Source organism: Macaca thibetana, chromosome 11 (assembly GCF_024542745.1).
Source record: "Macaca thibetana thibetana isolate TM-01 chromosome 11, ASM2454274v1, whole genome shotgun sequence".
Taxonomy (NCBI): Eukaryota; Metazoa; Chordata; class Mammalia; order Primates; family Cercopithecidae; genus Macaca; species Macaca thibetana.
The window spans coordinates 11,073,563-11,093,140 of record NC_065588.1 but is presented as its reverse complement, the minus strand read 5'-3'; the positions used below and the strand labels follow the sequence as shown (position 1 = coordinate 11,093,140).

The following is a 19,578-nucleotide window of genomic DNA, read 5'->3' as shown; positions in this document are numbered from 1 at the left end:
GTCTTGTGTATGTCTTTATTAGTAACACAAGAATAGACTAATAGAGGGTTTTAGCTCAACATGTGTTAATAAGGTAAACTAAGGCACACTAAAGTTTTTTAAAAGTTTATTTGCAAATGATGGTTCAAAATTGGAAAGCTACAAAATGAGGTGGTTCTGGAGCTCTAATGAGGGAATGCAATGGGGATGCTTTTATAGGACAGACACAGAAGAAAAGCAAAGACAGGATAGACCAAATAAGGTACCTTAATAGCTAATCAATCAAGTGTTTGGCTATCCTGTTCGCTGTCTTTGATTGATTGAGTTTAAGCTCTGTTTTTCTTTACTATAGGCATTTATAAAAAATAGCTCAAGTTAATTTTTGCTTACCTTTGTAAATCAATCAGTTTTAAGGTCATATGAGACCTAACTGGCTTTGTCTGCCTAGGGATTCTTCAGGCCTGGCCTCCATTTCAATTTACTTTGACACATGTGACCTAGTTTTGGTTGGCATTTCTTTCAGAAGCATGATTTTTTTAAAAACTCAATTTTTTAGTCTACTTAATTCGTGTCAGCTTTACATACAAACAAACAAGTCACAGTTTTTGTCTGGTCTGCTGCTTCTTATATTTGCTGTATTTTGTTGCTTTTTCACCCCTCTGCTTTTCTCTCTGTACTTAAAATCAGATACTTTGAGCACTATAAGGCTTTATTCGGGAAACCAGATATTTAATTACTCTGCCTTGATATTACCTTGTCAAACTAAAAGAACAGTAACTGTCAGTTGAACCTTTGTCTGTAAATATAATCCAGTCTGAATTTTTAACGTGGATGTAACAACCATACCCTTGAGATAATCCTAGTCTAAAGACTGAGTTTTTTTGTTTTCTGTTTGTTTGTTTTTTGTTTTTTGAGACGGGGTCTCGCTCTGTCCCCCAGGCTGGAGTGCAGTGGCGTGATCTCGGCTCACTGCAAGCTCTGCCTCCCAGGTTCACACCATTCTCCTGCCTCAGCCTCCTGAGTAACTGAGACTACAGGCGCCCACCACCACGCCTGGCTAATTTTTTGTATTTTTAGTAGAGATGGGGTTTCACCGTGTTAGCCAGGATGGTCTCGATCTCCTGATCTCATGATCCACCCGTCTCGGGCTCCCAAAGTGCTGGGATTACAGGTGTGAGCCACCGCACCCAGCCAAAGCTGAGTTTTAACCAGGCTTAGAAACTCAAATACTATTCAGTGTTGAGAAGCAATTGCCTCTTCCAGCTCTGCACAATCTCAAGTTTCTAGACTCTTCTTTCTGAAATTTTTTTTTCCTGCTTGAAAAGTAGTGTAAAATTGTCAGAATCAAAATGAAGTCACTTGTGTTAAAACTCTGACAAATGCAGCTGAAGAAGGCCGTGAAGGGAGTGTTCTTAATGTAAATACGGCTTATAGCAAGAGCTATCAGAAAAGACTCTACAAAACAACAACATTGCAGAAAGGCCACTACAACCCTACACAAAAAGATACTTCTGCAAGGACATCTGCTCAGAAGCTCCTTATGTAATCTTAAACAGGTGTCACCCTTGTTCTTGATCCTTGGATCCAAGGTTATCTCAAAACAATTATGTAATGTTCCTCTTTTAGAAATCCTTGTCTTTTTTAATGTCCCTGAATACACACAGAATTTACTATGGCACATGTATTCCCATTGCAATATTACTCCCAAATAAATATCATTTTCTTTTAGAGCATCTCCCTCTGTTTGCTATTTAGCTAGACAGTAGGCAATTATTTTATGAATTCAATTTTTAAAAAATTGTCAAATGCACCATTAATATATTCAATTATATTTTTTTCTAGAGTTACAAAAGTTTCAAATATGTGATCTACCTTCCATGTAACCACAGGTGACAGCTATCAAATGTTTTGCCACTCCCTAACTTGTTTTACAGTAAACAATAATGTTTTTTCTTGCCACTCACTGCCAATGAATCAAGTATTAAGCCAATGGCACATAAGTTAGGTGTTGTGTTTTAGCAGCACCCCATTTCAAGAGGCCAGTCTCATACTAGCCAAGATTGCTTAGTCTATTCTGTACTAACAAGATCCCAACATCTCAAGGACTCCACATAGGAGAAGTTTTTGTTGTTTGTTTTTGTTTTTCACTTCTGTTACATGTCCTGTGCTCATAGTGGCCACAAAACAATCCAGGCTGAGAGATGCTTTATTGACCCTTGTTTGAGTGTCAAGGCAAGACGATGAGAAATTTGCAGTCTTACACTGGTGAGCAAATGCTCTCACTCTGAAGCAACATGTCATTTCCACAATATTTTATTGACCAAAAATTTACATGATAATATATAAGTTCAAGGGGGAAGAGGGGACTCCTGCAAGAATGCATTTCTTATCCCACAAGGAATAAAATGTTAGCGTACAGCCCTAGGTCCCATTTTACGACCTCTATGCTACGTACTATATATATATCTAAGTCTACCATAAAACACTAACAAAAATAAGCTGATATAATCATTTTAATATATACTAAATTGGTTGTTTTGTTGTTGTTGTTGTTTTTGAGATGGAGTCTCCTTCTGTGGCCCAGGCTGGAGTGTACTAGTGCGATCTTGGCTCACTGCGAGCTCTACCTCCCAGGTTCACGCCATTCTGCTGCCTCAGCCTCCCGAGTAGCTGGGACTACAGGCGCCCGCCACCATGCCCAGCTAATTTTTTGTATTTCTAATAGAGATGGGGTTTCACCGTGTGTTAGCCAGGCTGATCTTGATCTCCTGACCACATGATCCGCCAGCCTCTGCCTCCCAAAGTGCTGGGATTACAGGCGTGAGGCTAAATCGGTTTTAAGGAAAAAGACATTAGAATAGATAATGTCACCTCATGTGAGCAGAGGTTATATTTGCCATGAAGATACTACAATTCTAATGCTCCATGCACTCATAAGTGTGGCATCAAAATATGTAAAGTAAAAGTTGACAGGACTTCTAAAAGAAATAGATGAACCTATACTCACAGCAGGATAGTTTAACATTAAATCTCAAGAAGTAATAGAATAAGAAGACAAAACTCAGAAAAGGTAAATAGGATTTAAACAATATGATTAACAAATAGATTTAGTGGATGTATGAAACACTGCACCCCAAAACTTCAGGATACACATTATTTTCAACAAACACAAAACATTTATCAAAATTGACCAGATATGCAAAACATAAATTTTAGCAGAGAAAATTTTATGTAAATGGAAACTTGAACATATATTTTTAAAATAGTCTACGGTGGAAGAAAAATCACAGTAAATTTAGAAAATATTTAACATTAAGTATAATTAAAATATAGTAAAACCTTGTGAGAAATGATTTAAAATTCTGAGAGGAAAACATATTCCAGGAAAATAACAGCAAACATGCTCAAAGGAAGTAAAACTAATTAAATAACAATAAAAGAGATGAAATTAATGAAAGAGAATACATTTGAAAAGATCAACCAAGACAGATTTGAATAGACTAATAAAATAAGCAAACCTCTGGTAAGATAAGTCATGAAAAGAAAAGCAAATAATATGAAGAATTTAAAGGATATATTCTGTTGGTATTAAAAATTTAATAAGATGATATTATAATCAAAATTACATAAAAACATAAATAATTAAAAGTGACAAATATCTAGAAAATTGTAACTGCCAAAACGAGACCAGAAGAAATAGGCAACAGAATAGTTCCAGATCAAGATCATAGAAATGTACGCTCATGTACTCTATAAGTTACATGTTAAAGAATGTTCGTAGCATCATCATCATCCTAGTCTCCAAACTCAAAATAAGCCAACTTTGTGTTTCCACTAGACTAGACAAAGTTTGAATTGTCATTCAATTAATACTATGCAGCAATTGAATAAATGATCTATCTCTATATGCAACATGATTAATTTTAAAAACGTAATATTGATCAAAAATAGTTACATTCAAAAAGATTATGTACAGTATTATTCCATTCATGTGCAATCCAAAACCAGGCAAAACCAAGCTAGTGCTTAGGGATACATATTCAAATGTAAAATATACAAAGTTAAACAATAATGTGATTTGAGTTCAGATAGTTGTTACTTCTGGAATGAAGATAGGGGTTATGATTAGAAAGGAGAATATAAGGTGTTATGGGATATACAAAGTTCTCTTTCTTGACATGGAAGGTGTTTAAATTAGTGTGCACTTTATACTATAGCATTTATACTTCATTAAATGTTCTATATTTGTTATATGTAACAATAATAGCAAAAATGAAAAAGAGAAAAGAAATATTTCTAATCAAATGATATGAGGTTAGCTAAATCTTAATACCAAATTCTCATAGGCACAATATGAGAAATGAAAATTAAATGTCAATATTCCTTATAAACATAGATGCAAATACCCTAATACAACATTGGCAAACTGCGTCCATCAGTGACTTAAAAAATACTTTACATACTCAAACCTTTCATTGTTTCCTCTTCCTGCCCTCTGCCTCATTTTCCTTTTCGGTTCAGACTGCTGAAAAAGTTTTTCTGTGATGTTCCCTAGCATCTATTCTCTTTCTCTTATAGAAGTGAGAGGCTACATCTCTTTGATTAAATTCATGTTTTTAAATGTTTTCTCTTATGGAAATGCACCAGAAAAATGCAGCTCAGAACCACAAGCTTGCTATCCATTCTCTCTGTCTTTGTCATGGGTTATGTCACAAGTTCTAAAAAACTGTGGTATTTTTTTCATATACCAGCAAGTACGGTACCGTCCCTCAGGTCTATTTGTGCCAATTTGGGGTATTATCAGGTTGTGACCGGCATCCCCAAACGCTTTTCTCCAGATAGAGAGGAAGATCACCCTAAACTGAAAAAGTATAAAAGATCTCTTCAGGCCTGGGTCAAGAGTGCAAATGAAAGACCACATGCCACATAGCTAGATATTTAAAGGTCATAAATATACAAAGCTAACAAACTGTTAAAGGAGATATTTTCTATTCTATCTTGACAAATATACCATTATAACAACAAAATGGAAAATAGCTACCTAGCTATTTTAAGTTATAATTGAAACTTGCAAATCATCAAAGATGATGCAATTATTTTGTAAATTTTTTAGTACTCTGTAGATCACCCGAAAAAGATTGCGTGAGTAATAAAATACAAACATTTATAATTCACAAATTATATGTTTATTAAATAAAAATAGCTTTGTATTCATCCAGCTAAATGGCTGGATGAATTTACTATCTTATAATCAAGATAATCAAGTTTTTATTTACATTAATTTTGAATTAGATACTCTTTCTTAAGTCTCCAAGTTTTCAGAATTTTGGTAATTCACTTTTTTTGGTGTTTTTTGAAAGAGTGGGATGGGGTGAGGAATCTTGACTCTTCACAGTGAACACAGTAGTCCCACCTTATCTGTAGTTTCAGTTACCCAAAGTCAGCCATGGTCCAAAAATAGGTGTGTACAGTACAGTAAGGTATCTGGAGAGAGCGAGAGACACCACACTACATATTTCATATTACATACATACATATATTTTTTACATACATTACATACATACATAATATTTTTAAACAAATTTTTTACTTTTTATTTTTTAAATTTTTATTTATTTTAGAGACAGGGTCTCCTTATATTGCCCAGGCTGGTCTCAAACTTTTGGGCTCAAGCGGTCCTCCTGCCTCAACCTCCCAAAGTGCTAGGATTACAGGCATGAGCCACAACCCCTGGCAACTTTTATTATAGTATATTGTTTTAATTGTTCTATTTTATTATGATTTTTGTAATCTTTTACTGTGCTTGATTTATAAATTAAACTCTATCATAGGTAGATAAATACAGGAAAAATACATATTGTATATAGAGTTTGGTACTATCCGCTGTTTTAGGCATCCACTGGGGGTCTTGGAACATATGCCCCATGGATAAGGGGAACTAGTGTTTCTGTTTCTTTGCTTGGTTATCAGTTTTGCAGGTTATGACGTAATACAGTACTGCTTTCTTTGGTAGCTGTTGCCGAATTTATAAAATTTACTTACTTTTTATCACTTTTAAAGTTCAAAAAAGAAGTATGAGGGGAAAAGTGGATAAAATGTGAAGGCATTTGGTGCTATGGAGGGATGGTGGTGAGCACTGTTAAATAGTGATGAGGCAGGGAATGAGAAAGATGCATGCTTTGTAAATGAGTTTCTCTTCAGTCACAGTACTGACCAAATCCAGCTTTAGCTCCACAAGAAATTGAGCACTCTTTTGAAATAGATAGGTCTGTCTTTGCATATTTTATAAATCTTCATTGGCTATGCTATTAGCCATAAAAGCTTCATTTAGCTACATATTCTATGAATCAGATTTTAATAATATTTGTGCCTCAGAACTCAAGCTGGTTGAATCAAATTTTCCACAACTCAGAGGAGGCAAAAATGTACAAAACAATGAAAGAGAATATGTCTTTATTTGCATGGATGCAAATGTGAGTTTAACTTTGCTTCATAATCATCTATGAAATATTTCTGCCCATGGTGAAGACATAAATTTCTTAGCTGGGGCTCAGCAGAGAAACTGAAGGAAAAAAAGATGTCACCAGTACAGCTATGTGAAGATCAATCAGCAAACTTTAGAAATTTCCACTTGACATTGAGCTAACAATGAAAGAAGGAGCAGAAAAAGGAGAAGGAAGAAGAACTCCACTGTCCACTCAAGGATATGAATAGCATTTTAGATCAGTGAATAACCAGCAGCGATATTAGACTTTGAACTTTCTCTGTTCTGACATGGAAAGTGCCCTGCTGAGTATCCTCACTCTTGTAATAATTGCAGAATTCGTAATTGGGAATTTGAGCAATGGATTTATAGTACTGATAAACTGCATTGACTGGGTCAGTAAAAGACAGCTGTCCTCAGTTGATAAAATCCTCACATTCTTGGCAATCTCCAGAATTGGGCTGATCTGGGAACTATTAGTAAGTTGGTTTTTAGGTCTGCATTATCTAGCCATATTTGTGTCTGGAACAGGGTTAAGAATTATTATTTTTAGCTGGGTAGTTTCTAATCACTTCAGTCTCTGGCTTGCTACAATCCTCAGCATCTTTTGTTTGCTCAAAATAGTGAGTTTCTCTAGCCCTGGTTTTCTCTATTTGAAGTGGAGAGTAAACCAAGTGATTCTGATGATACTGCTGGGAACCTTGATCTTCTTATTTTTAAATCTGATACAAATAAACATACATATTAAAGACTGGCTGGACCGATGTGAAAGAAACACAATTTGGAATTTCAGTATGAGTGGCCTTCCAACATTTTCAGTGCCGGTCAAATTCACCATGACTATGTTCAGTCTAGCACCATTTACTGTGGCCCTCATCTCTTTTCTCCTGTTAATTTTCTCCTTGTGGAAACATCTCCAGAAAATGCAGCTCAATTACAAAGGACACAGAGACCCCAGGACCAAGGCCCACATAAATGCATTGAAAATTGTGATCTCATTCCTTTTACTCCATGCCAGTTTCTTTCTATGTATTCTCATATCATGGATTTCTGAGCTGTATCAGAATACACTGATCCACATGTTTTGTCAGACGATTGGAGTCTTCTATCCTTCAAGCCACTCCTTTCTTCTGATTCTAGGAAACCCTAAGTTAAGACAGGCCTCTCTTTTGGTGGCAGCTAAGGTATGGGCTAAACGTTGAGAAACTCACAATTTCATAAGCCATTCAGACCACAGATTATTGAATATTGTAGACAGAAACAGGAGTCTATGAGGAGTTTAAAAATATTTTATACTTTCCCTAGTTTCTTCTATTGTGAAGGTGGTCACTACAATTTTTTAAAATTCTTCTCTATAATAGCATCTTACCTAAGAATATTATGTATTTATGACATATATTTCTACATTATTAGGAATTTGAAACTTATTTGAGGAAATCATTGGTAGATTCTACTGTAAATTAAAAACATATACTACAGCATACTTAGATGTTAATTGTAAATCTACAGTCTTTTGTCTGGCAATGGCTCTTCAATTCTAAATCACTCATTGGGATGGGTGATTTAGGTAATTATTTTATTATATCATGTACTCCTATTTAAATGGTGAATTACAGATAACTAGAACAGTTATTTGGAATAGAATTAAGGGAAGTTTGGACTTGCCACTATTACTATGCTGATGGGTTAAAAAAAGTTTAATATGAGTAACTGCCACATAAAAAGATAAGTGTTTGTTAGGAATTATATTGTATGTATGTGTACATACATATTTTACACCATGCCTTTTAAAATAAATATTATTGAAACATAATTTACATATAATAAAATGCAACATGTTAGTCCACATTTTGGTTAGAGTTTTGACAATAGTGTACACCTGTGTGACCACAATGTCAGTGCCCTTTGCAGTTTACCCTCTCCTCACCAGCCCTTTTTCCCAAGCAACTACTTATCTGTTCTTGGTAACAATAAGAAAGTTCTTTGATTTTTAGAATTTATATGGCTATAGATATATAGATGCTATATATATATATATATACACACACACACACACATGCACACACACACACGTACAGTTATCGAGTGTGCACTATTATATGTGAAGCTTCTTTAACTCAGCATAATGTTTTTGAAGTTCTTCTATTTTGTTGTATTAATCAGTAGTTTGTTCCTGAGCAGTATTCCTGAGTAGTATTGGATATACCACATTAAAAAATTTATCTTTCCTGTTAATGAACATTCAAATGGTTTTTTAATCATTGGCCATTATAAATAAAACTATATCAACATTCATGTGTGTCTCTTCTTCTGGATATACAATTTTCTCACTCTTGAGTAAATACCTACAAGTAAAAATGTCAAATCATATGATAAGTGTATGTTTAACTTAAAAAAAATGCTAGAGTTCTATGGAGTGGCTGCACAATTTCATATTATTGCCAGCAATATACAAGAGTTTCAGTTATTTCACATTCTGGCCAACAGTTGGTAGGTACTCTGTTTTATTTTTTGGCCATTCTAGTCAGAATGTAATGACATCTCATCATAGTTTTAATTCACATTTTCCTAATGGCTAGTGAGGCTGAACATTTTTTCATGTGCTTTGGGTCATTCATAAAACCTCTTTTTATGAAATGTTTGTTTAAACCTTTTGTCAACTATTTAGCTTGATTCGTTGCTTTCTATTTTTGTTACTGAGTTGTAAATGTTCTCTATATAGTCTCCGTATTAGTTCGTTTTCATGCTGCTGATAAAGACATACTCAAGACTGGGTAATTTGTAAAGAAAAAGAGGTTTAATTGACTCACAGTTCCACACTGCTGGAGAGGCCTCACAATAACGGCAGAGGCAAAAGTCATGTCTTACATGGTGGCAGTCAAGAGATAATGAGAACCAAGTGAAAGCAGAAACCCCTTATAAAAACATCAAGTTTCATGAGACTTATTCACTACCATGAGAACAGTATGGGGGAAACTGCTCCCATGATTCAATTATCTCCAACTGAGTCCCTCCCATAACACATGGGAATTATGGGAGGTAGAATTCAAGATGAGATTTGGGTGGGGACACAGCCAAACCATATCAGTCTGAATATAAGTTCTTTATCAGACATTAAGTTTTATAAATATTTTCTGCCAGCCAGAGGCTTGTCATTTCATTTTCTTTACAGTGTCTTTCAAAGAGAGGGCATTAAAAACTTTTAATGAAGTTCAATAATCAGTTATTTTCCTATAAGAAAATTAATTTTTACTTCTTTTGCTTTCAAAATTCAAAGGTATTTTATGGATCAGTTAGAAAAAATATTTGCAATAAGGCACAGTTATCCTTGAGTATAATGACAGAAAGCCTGATTTCATTTTCTCTACTGTCAGAACAGGTTCTTTGGTGATACCACATAGATTTTTAATAACCTGTTTCAGTAGTACTATCTACTTGAGCATTCTCACTTTCTCTCTTTTATTTTCTTTTTAGAAAGGACCTCCTAAATGGGTTTGCTTAAAAATTAGGTGAGAGGAGTAGTATGATCATTTTTATCATTAATTTCTCTGAACTCTCTTGTAGTTTATTTACCCAATAGCATCTTTCAATATCTGTCAGTATTTTCACCTCGGTACTCATATGGTTCCCATAAAAAGCACTATAATAGTTAAGGGCTGAGTCTGGAGTCAGAGGTACAATTCTCAGTTCTATCACTTAGTAGTGTTAGTTAAAATTGTGTAGTTCCCATTTATAAGTGAAAACATGCAGTATTTGGTTTTCTGTTTCTGCATGAATTCACTTAGGACAATGGTCTTTAGCTGCATCCATGTTGCTGCAAAGGACATGATTTCATTTTTTTATGGCTACATAGTATACTATGGTGTATGTATACCACACTTTTTTGGTCTAATCCATTTTTTTTTTTTTTTTTGAGACAGAGTCTCACTCTGTTGCCCAGGTTGGAGTGGCACGATCTTGGCTCACTGCTGCCTCCACCTCCCAGGTTCAAGCAATTCTCCTGCCTCGGCTTCCCAAGTAGAGCTGGGATTACAGGCGGGTGCCAGCATGTCCGGCTAATTTTTGTATTTTTAGTAGAGACAGAATTTAGCCATGTTGGTCAGGCTGGTCTTGAACTGCTGACCACAGGTGATCTGCCCACTTTGACCTTCCAAAGTGCTGGGATTACAGGCATGAGCCACCGTGCCTGGCCTGTAATTCATTGTTGATGGGCATGTAGGTTGATTCCATGCCTTTGCTATTGTGAATAGTGCTCTAATGAAATTGTGAATGTATATGTGTCTTTCTGGTAGAATGATTTATTTTCTTGTGAACACATACCCAGTAATGGTATAACTAGGTTGAATGGTAGTTTATTTTAAGTTCTTTGAGAAATCTCCAAACTGCTTTCTATAGTGGCTGAGGTAATTTGCATGCCCACCAACAGGATATAAGTGTTCCCTTTGCTCCACAGCTTCACTAGCATCTGGTTTTTTTGTTTGTTTGTTTTTGTTTTTTTTAACTTTTTGATAGTAGCCATTCTGACTGGTGTGAGATGGTACCTCTTTGTGGTTTTGATTTGCATGTCTCTAATGATTAGTGATGTTGAGCATTTTAAAACTTTTGTTGGCTGCTTTGTATGTCTTGTTTTGAGAAGTGCCTGTTCACACGTTTTGCTCATTTTTAAAGGGGTTATTTGTTTTCTGCTTGTTCAATTGTTTCAGTTCTTTATAGATTTGGGATATTAGACCTTTGTTGAATGCATAGTTTGCAAATCTTACATTCTATAGGTTGTCTGTTTACTCTGTTGATAGTTTCTTATGATATGTGCAGAAGTTCTTTAGTTTAATTAGGTCCCACTTGTCAATTTTTGGTTTTTGTTGCCATTGCTTTTTGGGACTTAGTCATAAATTCTTTCCCAAGGCCAATGTTTAGAATGGTGTTTCCTAAGTTTTCTTCCAGGATATTGTAGTGTAAAGTCTTACATTTAAATTTTTGACCCATCCTGAGTTAATTTTTGTGTATGGTGAAAAGTAAAGGTTCAGTTTAATTCTTTGCATATGGCTAGTCAGATACCCCAGCACCATTTACTGAATAGGAAGTCCTTTCCCCATCGTTTATTTTTGTCAATTTTGTCAAACATCAGATGGCTGCAGTTGTGTGCCTTTATTTCTGGGTTCTCTATTCTGTTCCATTGGTTTATGTGTCTCTTTTTATAACATGACCATGCTGTTTTGTTTACTGTAGCTTTATAGTATAGTTCAAAGTCAGGTAATGTGATTCCTCTGGCTTTGTTCTTTTTGCTTAGGATTGCTTTTGTTATTTGGGCTCTTTTTTCGATTCTATATGAATTTTAAAATAGTTTATTTTTCTAGTTCTGTGCAAAATGGCATTGGTAGCTTGACAGGAATAGAGTTGAATCTGTAAATTGCTTTGGGAAGTATAACCATTTCAACAATATTGATTCTTCCTATCCATGAGCATGGAATACTTTTCCATTTGTTTGTGTCATCTATGATTTCTTTCAGCAGTGTTTTGCAGTTCTCTTTCACCTCCTTGGTTAGCTGTATTCCCAGTTTTATTTTTTATTTTAATTTTTGATGATATTGTAAATGGGATTGCATTCTTGATTTGGCTCTCAGCTTGAAGTTTTTTAGTGTATAGAAATTCTACTGATTTTTGTGCATTGATTTGTATCCTGAAACTTTACAGAAGTCCTTTATCTGTGCCAGGAGACTTTTGGCAAAGTCTTTAATGTTTTCTATGTATGGAATCACATCAGCAAGGAGATATAGTTTGACCACATTTTTTTTTCAATTTTGATGCCTTTTCTTTGTTCTTGCCTGATGTCCTGGCTAGGACTTTCAGTACTATGCTGAATAGGAGTGGTGGGAGTGGGGACTCTTTTCTTGTTCTGGTTCTCAAGGGGAATGCTTTCAATTTTTGCATGTTCAGTATAATGTTAGCTGTAGTTTTGTCATAGATGACTCTTACTATTTTGAGGTATGTTCTTTCAATGCCTAATTGTTTGAGGGTTTTTTCAAGAGTTCAGAGTTTCCTTGATAGTTTTCTGCCTCAGCGATCTAATGTTCTCAGTGAGATGTTGAAGTCCCCCAATATTATTGAGTTGGTGTCTTTTTATAGGTCTGGAAGTACTTGTTTTATGAAGCTGGATGCTCCAATGCTGAGTGCATACATATTTGGAGCAGTTAAATCTTCTTGTTGAATTGAACCCTTTATTATTATGTAGTGCCTTTCTTTGTCCTTTTTTTTTTTTTTTTTTTTTTTTAACTGTTGTTGGTTTAAAATCTGTTTTGTCCTATATAGGAATAGTGATTCTTTCTTTCTTTTTTTTCTTTTCTGTTTGTGTTACAGATCCTTCTACAACCCTTTCCTTTGAGCCTAATGGTGACATTACATGTGAGATGGGTCTCCTGAAGACAGCAGACAGATGGCTTTTGTTTTTTATTCAATTTGCTTTTAAGTGAGGGTATTTAGACCATTTACATTCAAGGCTAATATTGCTATGTGAGGTTTTGTTTCTATTGTGAAGTTGTTAGCTGGGTGCTTTGTAGTTTCTATTATGTGATTTCTTTATAGAGTCTTGGGCTATGTGCTTAGCTGTGCTATTTTGGTAGCAGATTTTCATGTTTAGAACTCCCTTTAGGATCTCTGGTAAGACTGGTCCAGTGGTAATAAATTCCTTTACCCCTTGCTTGTCTATAAAATATTTTATTTCTCCTTAAGTTATAAAGGTTAGTTTGATGGAATATAAAATTAGTGGTTGGAAAATTTTCTTTCCTTTAAGAATGCTGAAAGTAGGCCTCCAATCTCTCCTGGCTTGTAAGGTTTCTGCTGAGCTGTTTACTTGGGCTTATGGGGTTCCCTTTGTATATGATCTGATCTTTTTCTGCAGCTGAATTTATGATTTTTCTCTTTAGTGTAGACCTTGGATAGTTTGGCAACTATATGCTTTGGTGATGTTCATTTCCTATAGCATCTGTCAGGTGTCCTCTTGATTTCTTGTATCTGTATGTCTACCTCTCTAGTAAGATTAGGGAAATTTGCTTAAATCATTTCCTCAAATATGTTTTCCAGGTTATTAACTCTTTCTCCTTCTTTCTCAGGAATGCCAGCAGTTTATGAGTTTGGTAGGTGCCCCACGGCACCATGACCTATGTCAAGGAAGGTTAGGTGGTTCAGGGTACTAAACCATGCTAGCAAGCCTGAGATCTGCCTAGGCATGAAGCAGAGAGGGCCTCCCTGTGCCAGGATCTCTGCACAGGAAGGGTGGAGCAGATTAAGCTGCTGAACCAGGTGAATGAGTGATCCAAATGCCCAGATTTCTGCCTAGAGGTAGATTGGAGGTGACTCTGTTGCACCACAATCACAGGGGAGCAGGGTGGGACACCCAGCAATGACACACACAGACTAGTTCCAGGTAGCTAAGCTGCCTGGTTGCAAGTCTCATCACACAGGACGATGATGTGTTGGTTTGATGGTGTTGGTTTCACTACATTCACTTTTTTTATGGTCATAGAATTCTCGTTCTGTTTTCTCCTCCTCTGGCAATACTGGCATTTCTAATTTTTGTAATTATTTTCATAAGGTAGGATTTTTTTCTTTCTTTCCCTATAATATTATTGTTCTTTTTTTTCTTTCCCTTTCCATTCCCCCTCTCTCCTTAGGCGGTATGACTTTAGAGAATTCTGGGTTGGGTCTTTTGCCCAGCTTCTATAACCCTATGCATTTATTGGTTGCAGGTTTTAGACTGTGCAGTTCAACCTACAAGCCAGTAGATGGCAATTATAGGTAAGAGCCAGTTGTGGACAACATGGTGGTTATATACTTGATCCTTGTTTACTGGAAGAAGCTCTCTGTTGCTGCAGATAATGGGCTGACTCATGGAGTACACAGTAGTGTGAACTCCCTGCTCAGCCCTGGGGGTTGTGGGGAGCAAGGTGGGTGGAGCCAGACAAGGCAGGTCCACCTATAGGTCTCCCAATGGCAGACACAAGCACCAACACTGAGGGAGAATCTACTGAGTGGCTACCAAGTGACCAGAGTTGTGTCTAGGGGTGGAGCTAGGTAACCCCCTTCTTTGCACAGCAATATTGGAGAGGTTGGCCTAAACTCTTTATCCAGGAGAGTGGGGGGTTCTGAATGCCTAGAAATCTGCCTGTTTGTGAAGCAGAACCCACCCCCACCAACCAAGATTTCTGCACAGGGTAGATGGGGTGACTCAGGCTGCTTAACCAGACAGGCAGGTGCTCTGAATGCTTGTATTTTTGCCTGGGCATAAAACAGAGAGGGTCAGTCCTGTACTTGGATCTCTGCACAGGAAGGGTGAGGCAGCACAGGTTGCCAGTCTGTGTGAGCAGGTGCTTTGAATGCTTGGGTATGCAGCAGAGGACCTCCCTGCACCAAAATCTCTGCACAGGAAGGGTAGGGGAGGGTAGGCTGCTGATCTAAGTGAATGGGTGCTTCATATGTCTAGAGTTCTGCCTGGATGTGGAGCGGAGACGGCCCCACTGCACCATAACCTATGTCAAGGAAGGTTAGGTGGTTCAGGGTACTAAACCATGCTAGCAAGCCTGAGATCTGCCTAGGCATGAAGCAGAGAGGGCCTCCCTGTGCCAGGATCTCTGCACAGGAAGGGTGGAGCAGATTAAGCTGCTGAACCAGGTGAATGAGTGATCTAAATGCCTGGATTTCTACCTAGATGTGGAGTGGAGCTGACTCTGTTGCACCACAATCACAGGGGAGCAGGGTGGGACACCCAGCAATGACACACACAGACTAGTTCTAGGTAGCTAAGCTGCCTGGTTGCAAGTCTTATCACACAGGATAAACTGGCCCAGGCCTGTGATGGAGGAGAGCACAACTTCAGTGTTTGCTGCTAAGGTTTTTTTCCTACAACTCTGGCTATGGAGGTCCCCACCCTGCTCTAGAGCAGGTGCTCCAATATCTGGCCCAAGACTAAAATGCCTGCACAGCTACACTGCTGAGTCACTGAAAAATGATTTACTGTGTATGCACTTGAATTAAAAACAGTATCCTGCTCTCAGTCCTGGGTCTGGGAAAAGGCCTTTTCCCAGTGTCTTTCCCTTACAGTGTCTCTAAGCCTCTCTCCAAGTTAGCTCCAGGGCTTTGGAGAAACAACGTACTCTTCCTCAGCCTGGGTTGCTCAGATCCCCAGTGGAAAGGTAAGTCATAGAGGGAGACTCTCTGCCTCTCTCATCTACTGGAGCTTTACTCACTTTTATAACTGGGTGTCATCATGGGGGCTGTTTGCCTGTGTTCCCCTCCCTGGAATCTGTGTGTCTGTATGATTCTGGTAGATTCCCACTTTCCTTCTTGAAATAAAGCTCACAGAGTTAACCTTTATGAGACTTTGTTTGAGAAGGATGTCCCATCCTTCTCTGTTTTCTGAAAAATTTGTGTAGGTTGGTATTTTTTTCTTCTTAAATATGTGATGAAAATCAACATGTGGGTCATCCCTTGCTTTGTGTGAAAGTTTTAAATTAAGAATTCAATTTTTAAAAATAGACACAAAGATTTTCTATTTCTTTGTGGGCCTGATTCAGTAATTTCTTTCAAGGAATTTGTCCATTTTATCTAATTTAATTCACTGAAATAATTTTATAAATAGTATCCCCCAATTTCTTGGTCTGTTTGTGTTGCTATAAAGAATACCTGAAGCTGAGTAATTTATAAATAAAAGAGGTTTATTTAGCTCATGGTTCTGCAGGCTGTACAAGAAGCATGGCATCAACATCTGCTTAGTTTCTGCTGATGGCTTTTGTGCTGGGTCAAACCATGGTGGAGAAGGTCAAAGCAGAAGCAGCACAAGTGAAGACAGAACAAACCAAAAGGGCATCCTGGCTTCATAACAATTCACCCTCATGAAAAACAATTCACTCCCCCAGAACAAATTCAGTCTTGTGAAAGTGAGAACTCAACAACTACATTGAAAATGGTATGAAACCATTCATGAGAGATCCAACCCTTGACCCAAACACTTCTCACTAAGCTCTACCTCTCAACACCGCTACACTGGGGATCAAATCCCAATATGAGTTCTGATGGGGACAAACAAACCATGTACAAACCATAGCATTCTGCCGTTGGTCCCCTGACAACTCATGTCCTTTTCACATAAAAACATGTAATCATTCCATCTCAACAATAGTCCCCCAATTCTTAACTTGTTGCAGCATCAATTCAAATGTCCAAAGTCCAAAGTCTCATTTGAGACTCAAGCCAAGTTCCTTCCAGCTATGAGCCTGTGAAAAAAAACAAAAACAAAAACAAAAACAAAAACCGAACAATTTATTTCCTTCCAATATACAGTTGTTGTACAGGCATCAGGTAAACATTCTTATTCCAAAAGGGAGAAATCAGCCACAGGAGAGGGGCAGTAGGCACCACACAAGCACAAAGCACAGCACGGCAGGAGTTAAATATTAAAGCTCTAAAATAATCTCTTTTGACTGTATGTGCTGTCTTCTGGGCACAGTGGTGTGAAGAGTGGGCTACAAGACCTGGGCATCCCCACATCCATGGCTTGGCTGGGCAAAGCCCACATGGCCGCTCTCATGCCTCTTCCTTCTGTGACTTCATTCTTACTGGTCCCACTCTCTCATCTCTGTACCAGCCACACTGCTTTCCTTGTTCTTTCTCAGACACACGAGGTACATCCAATGTTAGCACACTGATAATGCTGTTCCCTGTGTCTGGAATATACTTTACCCAGACAAAACATGGATAATGTCTTTACCTATTTTAGGTCTTTGTTCAGACATCACCTTCTCAATGAGTCCTTCCCTAATCACCTTATTTAAAATTTCAACCCTTCTGCTGACATGCTATTTTCCCTCTCTACTTACACTTGCAACTTCTTATACACTATATTTTATATCTGTATGATATATATTTTTATTATCTGTTTAGAGTACATCTTTTCAGAATGTCAACTTATTAAAGGCATTTAAAAATAGTTGTGTTTAATGCTGCATCCCACCTCCTAGAGGGCTGGAACAAAGAAGATATTCAATAAGACAAATAAAATAGCCCTCTTTCAGCATATAATATTTTCCTGAATTTCCCTTTGTTTATTTCAGTTTCAGTTTTGTTTGCCTTTCATATTTGCCTACCACAATTGGCCTTTCTTTTAGTCATGGAGTTTTTTTTGTGAATTTACCTAGAGTGTATCTTTTGGTGGGCTGTCCAACTCATTCATTTCTTTGACTCCTCTTAGGTCTATATTATATCTCCATTGTTTTTGAATGTCACTAAATTTTGGGCTAGCTACTTTGGGAGGGAAATGCAGCAGTTGCATTACACAAAGAACGTGACGAATTTACTTTTCCTGGTTTGACCTCATCAGAATTAAGATTAAGTTCAGCTCAATGTATGAAAAAATTATAGAAAATTTATACAAGTTCCTCTTACACTGAGGAAAATAAAGATGATATAGATACCTTTATTTGTGATAGAAGAAAGAAAGAGACATGGAAATTTGAAATAACAAAATATTTATACCATTCATATGCTAAATAATTCTATTCTGATGCTCTATTGCTGTATAGTAAAGTCATCCAGAAACTTTATGGTGTAAAATAACAGTCATTTTATGGTGCTTGTTGATATGGCTTGAATTTCTATTCTCCTTCAAGTCTCATATTGAATTGCAACCCCTAATGCTGGAGGTGGGGCCTAGTGGGAGGTGATTGGATCATGGAGGGCAGTTTCTAATGGTTTAACACCATCCCCCTTGGTGGTGTTGTGGCAATAGTGAGTGAGTTATCACAAGATTTGGTTGCTTGAAAGTGTGTGGCACCCACCACTCTCTCTCCCTGCTTCAACCACGTGAAGATGTATCTGATTCCCCATTGCCTTCCGCCATCATTATACATTTCCTGAGGCCTCCCCAGAAACAGATGCTGCCATGCTTCCTGTACAGCTTGTGAAGCCATGAGCCAATTAAACCTCTTTTCTTTATAAATTACCCAGTTTCGAGTGTTTCTTTATAGCAATGCAAGAATAGACTAATACACTTAAAGATTCTGTAGGGTTAGCGTTTTGTTCAAGGCAAGCAGGGATGACTTCTTTTTGTTCCAGAATGTCTAAGCCTTTAGCCAGAAAGTTATGAACAACTGGAGGCAATTCAAGTGACTAGGGGCTGAACTTATCTAAGGTGGAGCTGATAAATAGAAATGTCAATGATAGGCAATGATAGAAATATCCTCTATGTATGTTGGCTATAAAATAGTCAATAGTCACACGTGGCTAGTAAGCATTTGAAAAATGGTTAGTAATACTGAGGCTCTGTACTTTTAATCTTATTTAATTTTTATTAATGTGAATTTAAAAAGCCATGTGTGACATGTGGCAAGTAACTACCATATTAGAAAGGTCAAATACAGTTTTCTTGGCTCATAGGTTTAGTACCTGGGGTTAAAGGACTTACAAGCTGGGCTCATGTGGGACAATGAGCCAAAGGGCCTGCACATGGCCACTGCATGTGGTTTGGACATTGTGACCTCAGAGTAGTTGGACTACTTACATGTGGCTTAGGACTCCAAGAGTAAATGTTGCAGTGATTAAGAAAAATCTGCATAGTTTTTATGATTTAGCTTCAGAATTCTTATAGCATTTTTATTAGCTGAATTAGTCACAAACCATTCTAGATTGAAGGTGAGAGTACACAGACTCCTAAGATATCAATAGAAGAAGTGCCAAAGTATATATCATATGTTTTAAAACTTCCATACTCCCTTTTTTTTTTTTTGAGACAGATCTCACTCCGTCACCCAGGCTGGAGTGCAGTGGCGTGATCTTGGCTCACTGAAACCTCTGCCTCCTGGGTTCACGTGATTCTTCTGCCTTAGGCTCCCAAGTAACTGGGATTACAGGTGTACGCCACTACGCCCAGCTAATTTCTGTATTTTAGTAGAGACGAGGTTTCACCATGTTGGCCAGGCTGGTCTCGAACTCCTGACCTCAGGTCATCCACCTGCCTCGGCCTCTTAAAGTGCTGGGATTTCAGGCATGAGCCACTGCGCCCAGCCTAAAACTTCCATACTCTCTAAAAGATTTTGGTATTATATCAGAGAGCTGTTTTCTCCATTTTC

The 19,578-nt window shown here is 37.3% G+C and overlaps 2 protein-coding genes across 2 annotated transcripts in view; both read left to right on the top strand.

The window, feature by feature from the left end:
- MAGOHB (mago homolog B, exon junction complex subunit) overlaps positions 1 to 19,578 on the top strand; it is a 1,022,454-nt gene that overhangs the window by 624,488 nt on the left and 378,388 nt on the right. The gene's annotated exons all lie outside the window — the stretch shown is intronic.
- On the top strand, positions 6,492 to 8,129 carry TAS2R13 (taste 2 receptor member 13). Its single transcript, XM_050748274.1, has one exon. The coding sequence runs from the start codon at positions 6,754 to 6,756 to the stop codon at positions 7,663 to 7,665; it is 912 nt and encodes a 303-aa protein (XP_050604231.1). The 5' UTR covers positions 6,492 to 6,753; the 3' UTR covers positions 7,666 to 8,129.

What these genes read in the sequence shown, in the direction of transcription:
- TAS2R13 (XM_050748274.1), top strand. Translation starts at nt 6,754, where the DNA reads ATGGAAAGTGCCCTGCTGAGTATCCTCACTCTTGTAATAATTGCAGAA.